Source organism: Populus trichocarpa, chromosome 6 (assembly GCF_000002775.5).
Source record: "Populus trichocarpa isolate Nisqually-1 chromosome 6, P.trichocarpa_v4.1, whole genome shotgun sequence".
Lineage (NCBI taxonomy): Eukaryota > Viridiplantae > Streptophyta > Magnoliopsida > Malpighiales > Salicaceae > Populus > Populus trichocarpa.
Window position 1 is genome coordinate 4812597 of NC_037290.2, and position 13381 is coordinate 4825977.

The window sequence follows — 13381 nt, forward strand, 5'->3', positions numbered from 1 at the left end:
TTAGTTACATGCTAAGCCCAAGTACACATGGGTCCAGCAAGTTGTCAGATCCAACATCCCTATGTCCAGCTATGCGCTGAGCCCATATACATGTGGGTCCAACGAGTTGCAAGACTCAATATTTTTGGGCTCAGCTACATGTTGAACCCATGTACATGTAGGTTTGACAGACTGTCAGACTCGGCATCCATAGGGTCAGCATCTCGTCAAGCCTAGATGAATGTAAAACTGATGATCTTTTTAGGCCCCCTATTAGGCTATAAAACTCTGCTTGTGTTTTCTTATAACCTTTAACATAAAATGTTAAGGTCAATGGTATTCTTCTCTCTATACTTCTAGGTGTATAAAAGTCTTCATAAAGACCATCTACTTATCCTTCATTAATGACGTGTAAAAGATATTTATCTATTTTTAATGTAGGTGTCAGGGAAATTTTTTCTTGTTAATCCCATCAAGGCAAGATGACATTGCAGCCCCTCTTCTTTGTAAAAGAACAAGACTCATAAGATATAAAGACCCTATAAATCCTTCGAAGAAGCAAGCTCACAATCTCCATTCTTATTGCATATTTTATTTTCAGTCTCTAATTAGAATATCATGGCCTTTTCTCTACAAAAAACATATTTACTTAAGCATTAGAGAATTCTCAAATCCACCCAAAAAAACTTTTTATAGGTATCAGCCACTGATTACCTTGACATACCAGGCACCTAACGCTAGCCATCTTAGATAAAAAAAAAGATTGCTAGAACTAAAACATTAATTAATTATTCAACACATAAATTTAATTTATAAATTACTTAGATTTTCTAGACACCATCAACAACCTTATTAGCTTATCAAAAAGGATATTTGAGTATGAACATTACATGGAAAATACCAAACAATTGGATTTTTTTCTCAAATAAAAAGTAATGAAAGTGTGAAACCGAGTAATTTTTTTATTCCTCAATTATTATTATTTTATCATTTTTCATCTTCAGCCCAGTCTGTTTACGGGCCCACATTTCCTTCTCTCAATTCAATTCAATAGAACACTCTCTCTCGCGAAAGTACCACTCTCTCCCTCCAAATCTTCTATTCCTTCCTCCCTAAGCAAAATAATAAAAATAAAAAATCCCCTTACCCCTCTCTCTCAAATCCCTAACCAGTAGCAACCATGCAAGAACCAGAGCTTCACGATTTATCAGACGACGCTGATTACGCTGCCTCTCTTCAACAGGTACGGTACCAATAAATCACTCACATTTCCACTAAATTCAATTCAATTCACAAAAATTCTTTCATTCAATATTTAGGTTTTTCTTATGTTATTTTGATTTAGGGATCGGCGAATATGATGATAACGAGGACCGATAGCGGAAGGAGCACTTCGTCGAGCGTACCGGAAGGAGCAGAAATTGTGTATTTGAAAGATAACGTGACGATTCATCCCACTCAGTATGCGTCTGAGAGAATTAGTGGTCGGTTGAAGCTCATCAAGCAAGGCTCTTCTCTTTTTATGGTATATAAATTAGGTTCTCTTCCTTTTCTTTAAATCAGTTTATTAATCACCTTTTTCTCTTCTCTGTGTTTTAATGTAATTGTCTAGCGAATTTATGCTAAAACGTGGATATTTTTGTGGTTATGGTAGACGTGGATTCCGTACAAAGGGCAGAGTACGAATGCGAGGCTGTCGGAGAGAGGTTGTATTTCTGAACTGTTAATTTGTTGAATTAAGAGTGTTATAATATACTGGAGTAAATGTGATATGGTCGGTGAAATTGTTGGTGTGGTTTTGTTTTTGTAGATAGAAATCTTTACACCATAAGGGCTGTGCCTTTTACGGATGTGCGGTCTATTCGTCGACGTACTCCTACCCTTGGGTGGCAGTACATAATTGTTGTTTTGTCATCAGGTATATATATTTTTTCCTTTCATGGAGGCTGTATTATTAAGTGATAGTGGATTTAGAGTTTTTAAATGCCCGAAGCTGCTTTTAACAAGTGAATAAAGATCATTAAATGCTTGAATACTTTTAGTCTAAGAAATGGCTAATGTTTTAGTTGATAGAACTTTTGTAGCATTGATGTACGATATATGTCAGATCCCAAGCATCATATTTTTTCATGGATTTCTCACTTTGTTACGGATTGATCTTGTTATGAAATTACTGGGAGGCATTAATGAAGATGAGTGAAATGAGATTATGAAGAATTTGGTACTTTGTAATGGCAATCTTTATTGTGTGGCCTCTTTTTTTTGTGACATTTGTATTGAGGAGAATAGCTTTATTTTATTTACATTTGTACCTTATCAAGGTATGATAATATTTGTATCTATTTATGAGCTATTATTTTTATTCATCTTGTTTAATTTTATTTCGAGGTGATTATTTCTACTTCTAGTCACTGTTGTTTGGTTGGTGTGTTTGTGTTCTATGTTGATGATTATGAGTTTTGGGGTTTAAAATTGAATCCATCGATACCTGGTTTTATTTCTCCTCATTTTTAAAATGGAGGTGTTTTGCAGGACTCGCATTTCCTCAACTTTACTTCTACAATGGAGGAGTCAAAGAGTTCCTTGCTACAATAAAGCAACATGTTTTTATTGTGAGGTTGGCTACTGATTTTGTCTGCAACTCCTTTTATTTTGAGATTCTCTTCCTCGACCTCTTCCTGTCTATCTATAAATATCTACATTATAAAGATGCATATTTAGATATTATAAGAGCATCTCTAATATATTGAAGTTACATTTATTTATGCTTCACATGGGGAACATTTTACATTTAGAATTGACCACTGATTTCATTTTTTATCCTTGGTGCCTTGTTTCCTAATCTCTTTGTGCTTTGTGGTAAGAAAGGCCGCAAGGTTATTCTCGAAATTTGACAAGGATTAAATGAAGACCTTGCTTGGTAAGATACAAGGACTAAGCCTGGCCTTACTTGGGCTATGGCCAAATGGAATTTTGGCCTCATGGAATCTTTTCTCCTTCTAGAAATGGGTTGGATGGTGGGGTTATCGGTTCTCTTTCTTTTAAGCCTGTTTATGACAGGAAAAAAAAAAGATAGAAAGAAAAGAAAATAATCAGTTTATCGGTGACTTGTTGCTTCGTTCTGCAAACATTGTTGTTAGGAAAGGTAAGTTTAAAAAGCATAGGGAAGGGGTAGCAGCATGAAGTTTGTCCTGTTATGTCTTGCGTAGAGTTTCTGATATGAGAGAAATGATTATACTTTTGAGGGTTTAAAACTTTTAGTACAAAGGTTGATATAAAAGAACTGTTTTGGTCACCTATCTTAGGGATTTCTTTGGTTTGCTGTTTTTTTCTCTTTCTTCTGGGGTCTTATAAGTACTCGTTACTTTTGGGAGCTGGGTTTCTTGCAATTTTTCCTCTCATTGTTGCACGTTTTCTTTTGTACTTGTTCAGTTCTCTACATACTTTCTATATGCTTCTGTGTTGCCCCTTTGCTCTTTTTTTTTCCTTTCAACTTAAATAACAGAAGAATGTTGTTTGGCATGAGCGTGGCATCGAGCATGACACTTTATATGAACTGTGCTGTTAAGTCATGTTTAATGCATTCTTTTAGATTAAGTACATGTTTTTTATTTTTTTATTTTTTATGGTGGAAGGGAACCTAGTTACACCTTGGAGACTGAGACATCCTTCAAAAGAATTAAGTGAAAAAAATAAGAAGATTAGAGCAGAAGTGCCTTCTCCCAGAAAGGCCCCACGATTTTAATCATCTTCACGTCTTTTGTTTGTGCATTTCAGGATATTTTTCAGTTATAAGATTAATTTGTATATGATGACGTCCTTAAACTTGTTTACTCTTACATATATCTGGATCTTATTTATCATTAGAGATGCTATTTCTATAATCTTGTTGCTGTACATCACATTTACAGATCATTGGAAGATGCAAATGTATTTCTGGTGAATGATTTTCAAAATCCCCTGCAGGTGTGCATGAACGGTTCTCTATTCTCTCTCTTTTTAGATAACTGGTAATCAGTCACTTTCAATTGCAAATATTGCTTTTAGATGTTGGTTTGCATTAGACATTGCTTTCTTCTAGGTTGTCCAATCTCGGTCATTTCTGATATGTTTCCAGGCCTATCCCCTGAATTGATCTAGATCCTGATATGTTTGGTTGCCATGTTCTTACATTTCACTTTGTCTGTCTTCTTTCTTTCTTTTAATGGGTTTTAACCGGGTTTTGCAGAAAACCTTGTCCTCTTTAGAGTTGCCTGTTTATATTGCAAGTGGACCATCTGCATCCGTTTCAGATGGTGGTGAATCTTCATCTTGTGAACTCCAAGAGAGGATTGGTGACTCTATCCGTGATGAAATTCCTAGGCCTTCTCAAAATCCTGGGAGGCAGAAGCATAAGAGTCATGATCCTGCTCGAGATCTTACGATCCATGTATTGGAAAAATTCTCTCTTGTGACCAAATTTGCTCGGGACACAAGTTCACAACTATTTCGAGAAAGTAATAGCAATGGCTATGGTGCTGTAGAAAGGAAAAGTTCTAGCTACTCTCTCCCTGATGTCCCCCATAAGCCATCCATGGATGCAGAGATAGCTCTTGAGGAAGGTCCTGTTCCCTCAGATCCTCTGGAGGTAACCATTTTCTATTTCAAATCTATTAGTATTTTGGGACCCTCTGGAGTTTAATTGAATTTTTGGTTTTGCTGTGTCCTGCTTCTAAAAGCTAATATATTTTTAACACATTGGATGTACACTTCATAATATATTTACTTCTCATTTGAACATAACCCTTAATGTGCACATCATCATTAGGTTTGCAAATGCATTTGAAACTGGGTTGACATAGATATTGGGTACTCTATATCTAACTTGCAGTTTAGTTATGCCATTGTTGGGCTTTTGCATATAGGTTTTTTGACAGTTTATGTTGCTGAACATTTTGTTCTTTTCACTTTTGTGTGAATCTAACCATACAGAATTTACTTGCAACTTTTGAATTTAATGTATCGATTTTCTGTTCTTGTTTTGGTTTTTTCTGTTTCTTTCATCCTCTTTTTGCGTTGAGGAAATTTTTTATAAGCCATGCTGGTTGTGTTAACTAGCAAATGGATGGTGCAACTGATTCTTTCTATCAATAATATATTGTATTTTAAAAAAGAAGGGTGTGACTGACTGGTGTAGTGCCCGATGCATTGGAAGTTCACAAAGACTAGTTTAGACCTGCAGGCTTAGCATTAAGTTTTTAGTAATAGCATGGATAATGATTTGAATCCGCCATTTACCAGTCAAGCTATTCATTTTGGGCTAGCTTAATCATTTTCAGTAGGCTATTGTTTGTTTTATCCATGGGGACTTGTTGGAAATGGGTGGTATTTTTCATGTATTTAATTAGTTATAAAATCTATCAAAGAAGTTATCTTGAATGTGGTAAACATAAGATTTTCTTGGGAGCCAGACACCTTTTGTGAACTTTTTACTGGGATAAGTTTGATTGTGCCAAATTCTCACCATATCACTTACCGGCTAGTAGTGTTTTGTCAGTGGAAGTATCATAGTTAAAGATCGAGAGCTTTATCCTTCTGGTTCAATTCAGGCGTCTCGAGTTATTTTGGTTGGGAAAATTTGAACTTCTATTCCAGTGTTGTCTGATGCAGACCTCCATTCTTTTTAAACAAACAATCATATGTAGGAAACATGATCATGGTGAGGAGGCTGACACAAATGTTTGAACTTTTGAGCTAATCAATTCTAAGGAGGTATAAAAGGAGCCTTTATGGTTTAATTTAGTGTCTAGTTCTTTTCTCTGCTCTCCTGTAGTGATTATCAGTTCACAAAATATATCAATGGGAGATGGTATTCTACCCATAATATCTGGAAAAGTCTCTTCTTTTTTCCATTTCTCCTTTATGACTCATCTACAAAAAAAGCACATTGACTGAGCTCAATACAAATTACATCAACTGAGCTCAATACGAATTACATTGACTCAAAACAATACGTTCTTTAACGTATGGGCACTGTATTATTCATGTGACATGCCATCCTTCTTGATTGTTCTTACATGAAGTTGGAATAGGAATGTGGTAGTTAGGGGTTATGGATCCATAGTAGAGATGTAAGCTGCTGGTCATGAAAAATATTGGAATATACACAAGGCGGGGTTTGAAGAGTGGGAAAATTGGTTTTCCAAGCATTACGATATTGATGTTGCTTCCATTTCTTTGCAAAGTCTTAAGTCCCGATTTTATTTTTTATTTGGGTGCATTGTGTCAGTATATGACTTGATTTTGGGAATTATTATGATAGAACATCTTCCCTGACGTAGTTAAGAGGGAAACACAGCAACAGATCAGCAGACATAAGCCGACATAAGTGAGAAAGAATTTAGAACTAGGTATTTTATCAGTGTTTAAGAAAAACCTCTAGTTTCTGAAATTCATTGATGAAAGGAATAATATGATGGCAGTAATTTTGTCTTACAGCCTATTTATACTAGAATAAGATCTCTAACCCCAGCCTTAGATTGAACCCTTAAACAGAACTTCTAATCCTAGTCACCCACCCAAATACTTTTAAGAAAAACATGAATTTCTAGTTAATAAAAAAAGCTCATGACTGGAGCAATTCTGCTGTCTTTTGATCGTAGATCAGAAAATTTAGTCATATCCAGGTGATTGCTGCTAGTTGAATTAAATCTGAGAATTGTTACATTAAAATACATCAACTTCGCATCTGTTGGTTATTAAAGTAGAAGCCCTAAACATAAGCGAGTCTTACATTTGAGGGGTTTGACACAGTAGCATCCCAGATTTCATATCTTGATCCTACTCAAGGATCAAAACAAGAACTGAGTGTGCCCTTATGCATGCTTGTACTTTTCATTTTCTTCACTTGCTTTAAAAAAGTTAGATTGTAGATCTCCATGTACTTAATGGTGTGTAACTTTTCCTGCCATGTGATTTCAGTGCTTCCTTTAGGATATTAATTGCCACAGAAGAAAAGCACATATTATTGCTAACTACTTGATTTAGCGTTTCTATTAAGAAATTGAAGATGATAATGACTTTCTTGGGATGATTTAAACTGTGTTTTGTGGATTTTTTTTCCTGTGTTGATCAATATATAAAATTTGTTCTTTTTTTTTTATGTGAGATTAATTCTTTTCCCCACTTCTGTATGGCAGTTCGATAAAATGACACTCGTATGGGGAAAGCCACGACAGCCACCCTTGGGGTCAGAAGAGGTCAGGCTTTTTTTCCTGAAGATAAATTCTCTATCATTTCCAGCACTCTTAATGTTTTTTCTGCTGTAGCTTTTTATTTTAGTCTCAGACACTTCCTTGCGTTGACCCAAATGCTCCTTTATTTTTGGCATTTTACATGAATGGGTTCTATTTTGATTCTGTGCCCGTGTTCACCTTCCTCTGTATCAATTTAAAAAGTAGATGGTGTGTGCATTAGGGGTGAGCAAAAAAACCGATTAAACCTAGATAACCAGAAAAAACCGAACTGTGAAAAAAAACTGATTAAACCAATAAAAAAACAATTCGGTTTAGTCTGGTTTCGGTTTTAAAAGGCTGAAACTGAATAAACCGAACCAAACCAGTTCAAATAGAAATAAAAAACCCGGTGGTACTATAAATAGCTTTCCATACCCATCTACCTTTTAGTTTCTTCTTCTAACCCTAGCAAACCCAGCTCCCCCCGACCTCCTCCCTCGTTCAATCTCTCGATCAAATCTTCATCTCTCAACCTTTCTGTCTCTAAATCAAAGCTAGCAGTTGCTCCTTCAAGTTCTTTGCTCCTCCAAGAGTTGGATGAGAAATTTGATGCTGCCTATTCTCTTTTCAAAATTGTTTTTTCTTCCTTTTGTCATGTTAAAAGCCTGTTTTCTTGAGTACTAGATGTCAGAAGTAGTTTCTAATTTGCAGTTTCTTTAAATCAGACTGACATATGCAGCCACTCACTATTAGATGCATGAGTTCTGGGAGATTCATCTCAACATGCTTCTAGATTAGTACTTCACTATCCTTGACTGGTCCTGTGATACAGCTACTTCTACTAAGTTAATGCTGTCATACCAATATTGAGACTTATCAGATTGCTCAATGCAACTAGTAACTTTTCTTTTGATTTCTGTAGATCTATTATATATTCATTTCCCAGATTTATTTACGAGGTTGCTGGTTTGCTACAACATGTTGCGACTACTGTCATGGATGTTGTGAGAACATTAACTTAGTAGAAACTGGTTTTTTCTGTTTTTTCCCTTCAATTAACCGAACCAAACTGAACCGAAACTGGTTGGTTTGAACCGGTTTTGGTTTTGATTTTTTTTATAAAAAAAAATTGGTTTGGTTATTTTTTAAGGTGAAAACCGGACCGAACTGAAAATGCTCACCCCTAGTGTGCATAATATGTTATACACATGCTGACTCATTATGTGTTTTTAGAATTTGCTTTTTCTTAAATCGAAACAATAATCATGATTATCTTCTGGGTAAAAGTTTGATTGATAAAGAGTTGGCTCATGATTTAATTGCTGCTGACATTTTTCTTTGATTTAACACTAGGGTATGCAATGGTCCTTAAACTGGATGTGTTTTCCCATCATAGTCAATTTAATTTGAAGTATCATCTGTAAACCTTGTAGTATGAGCCATGTTACAATTATAGTCCTTGGATGGCTGTGGTTTTTTTTAACTCTGATTTGACATTTATTGCTATTACTCAATCTTATTGTTTTAAGTTTATATGCCAAACGCCCAAACCCTTGTGAGTTCAAGGGTTACAGATCCACCCCGAGGAACCATTTATTGTTGTCATAAATCGATTTAAATTTGTTCATTTCATTTGCTGAAGCATTGAAGATGGATTTTGCAGTCCTTTGGCCCTTAATTCTGATTTTTTACTCAAGACATTGAATGTACATGCCACAACTGTTCTTGTTGTTTTCAAATTTTTGTTGTATTTTCAGTGGGCTACTTTCTTGGATTCTGAAGGGCGAGTCATGGATTCAAAAGCCTTAAAAAAGAGAATATTCTATGGTGGAGTTGAGCACACAACACGCAGAGAGGTTTGTTGTTTACTATCATTAAACAACTGTTTTATGAGACATTCTTTGGTTTAATATGTTATTCTTCCTAGGATTAACAATTATGAATATAGGTCTGGCCATTTTTGCTGGGATATCATGCTTATGATTCAACGTATGCGGAGAGGGAATACCTCAAGTCTTCCAAAAAGTCAGAGTATGAGACAGTAAGACAACAATGGCAGGTTTGTTGTAATTCTCAGTTTTCCACACATCACTGTGTGCTTATGTTTCTGCCTGATATGTTTCATGGAGGTTTTTTCCCCCTTCCTTGTTGAAGATTGGGTTTTAGACACCCTTTCATGTTGATGATTGAATTTGTGTTTTTTTCCTCTTTGCACGGGCTTTTATTTCTACTTTCAACTGTTTCATGAAACATGCTATTTTGTTGCCTGCATTTCACTTGGTGTGGCTTATATGATTGCTATTAGGTTCAATAATGCATTGTTGTGGAAAGGAAAAGGTGATTTGCCTTCATATTGTCTGACTTTCTCACTATAATAACCAACTGAACAAAATGCACAACAAGAAGAGCAACTTTTGAGGCTTCTTTTGTCAATCATAAGTGATCCCTTGGCGGATTAAGTGCACCATACACTCAAATGAACTGAGTATTTGTTTGGTTCAACCATGCTTTAGGGGGGAAAAAGCTTCTAGCTCATCCTTCCGTCTCTCATAATCAGCTAAAAACAGTGCTTTGCTTTCAAGCACATGGGGCCAAAGAGACCTTAAGACTCAGTCTCAAACTATTCAGAGTTAGATGCATGGATTTTATTTTTTTATCCGGCTCTGTGTTAGGCTAAATCTTTGCTTTTTACACCCAGGGAGATGAAATTTCGTTGTTTGTCTGTTTTTCAGCCTAATTTCTTGTACTTTCACTTGAAATTAGTTTTGCTTGTTAGGCCAAAGTGAAAAACTACTTTCTAATCTGATTGTTGACTCTTTTTTTTCCCACATAAAATACAATGTTTTATTTAGGAAAAGATGACATTACATTTTTAAGGTTAGGTAACTATGTTTTGGTCTCCCTGTCAGGACAGCAGGTGCTTTCAATCATCTTTAACAGTTGTCATTGATATTCTTCTAATCTTCTTTGAAGAAGTTTCCTTTGAGGCTTAATACATGCCTTTTTTTGCTCCTGCAGAGTATCTCTACTGAACAAGCAAAGAGATTTACAAAATTTAGGGAAAGGAAGGGCCTTATAGACAAAGATGTGGTATGCATGAAGCTACTGTTACTGTTTTCAAGTTTTAAATTATTTATTTTACGACATCAAATTAAAATATATTTAAGTTAATTCTAATAGCTGTTTTGTTGTGTGTTCAAGGTGAGGACTGATAGAGCGCTGTCTTTCTATGATGGGGATGATAATCCAAATGTGAATATCTTACGTGATATTCTGTTGACGTACTCCTTCTATAACTTTGATCTTGGTTACTGTCAGGTAGTAACTTCATTTCTGCAGTTTTTTTGTTGAAGGAGATGCTTTTTGGTATCCTTTCTGACAATCATGGAGTCTTATTGCCCCCCCCCCCCCCCTGTTTGGTGCCTATTTCTATAGTTTGCATTAATGTAACTTTGGAAGTACTGTAATGCATGTCAATAATTGCATTCAGGGAGGTGTTACTTTGTTGTAATTAGCAACTTTTAGTGCTTAGTAGCTGCTTGATCTTGTTAGTCCTTCCCACCTATACTTTTGTTTCTACTCTTCTTTTTTATTGTACTTCCATTTCTATTCATTTTCATGCACTTTATGTTATTCCTTGTTACTTGCTCTCATCCTGGTACGCGGACTGTAAATAAACAACATGGTTTCAACGAGGATAAGTTTAGTAATTCTTAGTTGCAGTTTATCTTAGTGTTGTCTCATATGCTCTCATCCAGGTTCAGAAAACAGCTAAGAGTGGGTTAAAAATTGCCTTTTCCTATTGGGAAATAAAATGTCAAGTGAATACATTCAAGGCCCCTTTTCCATCCTATTTGGGAAATGGGTGTAGTGGGGATACTGAATATTCATGTCTCTGCCCTTTTTTTCTCAGGGTATGAGTGACTTACTATCCCCAATTTTGTTTGTGATGGAGGATGAATCAGAATCGTTTTGGTGTTTTGTGGCACTGATGGAACGTCTTGGACCCAATTTTAATCGCGATCAAAATGGCATGCACTCTCAGCTTTTTGCATTATCCAAGGTCTCTCTCTCCATCCCCCCTACAAGCCTATCTATTTTCTTTTCTTTTCTTTTTTCTCAGAAATTTATATATATTTTGACAATTCATCTATTGAACGATATCCCATCTTAAATTTAGAGTCTGTTTGCTTCTTTAGTGAAATTCAAAGGCCTTTTGGCTTAATTAATTTTGATGATCTTCTGTCTTGTGTCACTGTATAATTTACAATATCAAATTGTGAATGGTAGACAATCATTTTTTTGGGATGTTATAGCTTTGGATGAAGGTTAGGTGTTGGCTGGGTTTTCAGTAAATTGTTTTGTTAGGCTGCAGTTACAAGCTGAACTAACTTTTACTATTCTTATCGCAGCTGGTGGAGTTGCTTGATTGCCCATTACATAACTATTTCAAGCAGAATGACTGCTTGAATTACTTCTTTTGTTTCCGCTGGGTTCTAATACAATTTAAAAGGTCAGATTAGTGGATTATTTGTTCCTCTTTTTTCTGCTCTTAGGATGGATGGATGTCTTTTTAATGAAGCTGCTGGCATACCCTTTCACTGCCTTTTTTTCCTTTGCAATTACGAACATAATATAGTGGATATAATTTTTTTTTTCTCATATAAAAGTTAATATATATATATATGTATGTATGTATAAGATGCTCAACACTGATGTTGATTTTCAGCGAGTTCAGTTTAGCTTCAATTTAAAACGATTATAGTAGCAAGTCTAATGTTGTTTCACCAAGAAGAAGATACTTGCATGCATTCTATAATCAGTCTCAAAAAACTCGGATGCTTGCTGGGGTTAGTGATGAAAGGTACATAATTTACTAGTTTGCAATACTTCTTGAGTGTATTGGCGTCGAATAAATTCCAGAAGGGAATATTTACAATAAAGTACAGCATCTGGGACCTCTCCTTGATTGAGAAGATTGATACAGAATACCATGCTGGATCTTTTTTTTGCGACTTAATAGAAAACCAGATTTGGGATGAGATATGTATGGAGAAAATCATTCTCAAACATCACTATGGTGTAAGTCCAAAAAAAAAAAAAAAAAAAACAAATCACAATGGTGCAAGTAACTACATTCAATGATGTTTTTGTATCCTGAGTATCCGAATGCTATCACTATGCTCCTTTATTGCTAGAAATCAAAGGAAATATGGTGTTATTGCTTTATTTTTCTCACTATGATTTACCAAATTTTCAGGGAATTTGAATACAAGAAAACAATGCGATTGTGGGAGGTGTTGTGGACCCATTACTTGTCCGAGCATCTGCACCTGTATGTATGTGTTGCAATCTTGAAGCGATACCGCAAGAAGATAATGGGGGAGCACATGGACTTTGACACGCTCTTGAAATTTATCAATGAGCTGAGTGGCCATATTGACCTTGACGCAATACTTAGAGATGCAGAGGCTCTGTGCATATGTGCTGGTGAGAATGGTGCTGCTCACATCCCACCAGGAACTCCACCTTCATTGCCTACTGAGAATGAGAATGCTTTATTATATGCTCAAGATGATGAAGTACTGTAATACAGTTCTTCTCATTGGTACGATATAAGCGGCTTTATTTTTTGTTTTCTTCATCAAATAGCTGTGTATAATTGCTGTTTTTTCGAAATAAAATGTTAATAATCAAGCAATCAACTCCATTTGCTGTCCTCCTTTAAATGACATTATCATGTGTATTGTTGCGTGAGAGTATATAACTTGGCTGGACTGACAGTCGCCTCTTGTTACTTTATTATTTATCAATCACATTTCCCTCAGAGAGGGAGATGTTTGTGGGTTTCCATCTTCCTGTTCAGTCTCTCCTGTGAAATCTACTAGTTTCTAGCTTCTCGTGGTAGAAAGACATTCGGAGGGATGTGTGAACATACGCGTACCAATCAGCCGATTGTGATGGTTTTCTTTTCTTTTTCGAACAAAAGATGGCGCTTTTTTTTTTTAAAAAAAAAAGTAGAAATTATAAAAAGCCAAACTTTATTTTAGACTCTGTATTATTTAATCTGCAACATCTTCATCAATCTCAATAACAACTAGCAGGCTCCATGTTCAATAAATACAGATTGTTTAAAAAGTGTTGTTTTCCGACCGTAGCATAGTAAAAAAAAAAAAAAATTGGTAGAA

General features: G+C 35.5%; 1 protein-coding gene across 2 annotated transcripts; it reads left to right on the forward strand.

The window, feature by feature from the left end:
• The first annotated feature begins 1047 nt into the window (after positions 1-1047).
• LOC18099927 (uncharacterized) lies at positions 1048-13046 on the forward strand. 2 transcript variants are annotated; one of them, XM_052453932.1, is made up of 15 exons: positions 1051-1222; positions 1325-1504; positions 1634-1685; positions 1790-1897; positions 2512-2596; positions 3891-3945; positions 4208-4606; positions 7158-7217; positions 8951-9049; positions 9142-9252; positions 10212-10283; positions 10395-10511; positions 11107-11256; positions 11606-11706; positions 12454-13046. In XM_052453932.1, the coding sequence occupies exons 1-15, from the start codon at positions 1160-1162 to the stop codon at positions 12782-12784; spliced, it is 1983 nt and encodes a 660-aa protein (XP_052309892.1). In that variant the 5' UTR covers positions 1051-1159; the 3' UTR covers positions 12785-13046. The 2 variants fall into 2 exon arrangements, with proteins under 2 accessions (XP_052309893.1, XP_052309892.1); XM_052453933.1 differs by lacking the exon at positions 11107-11256 and having other exon boundaries at positions 1048-1222.
• Positions 13047-13381: the final 335 nt, after the last annotated feature.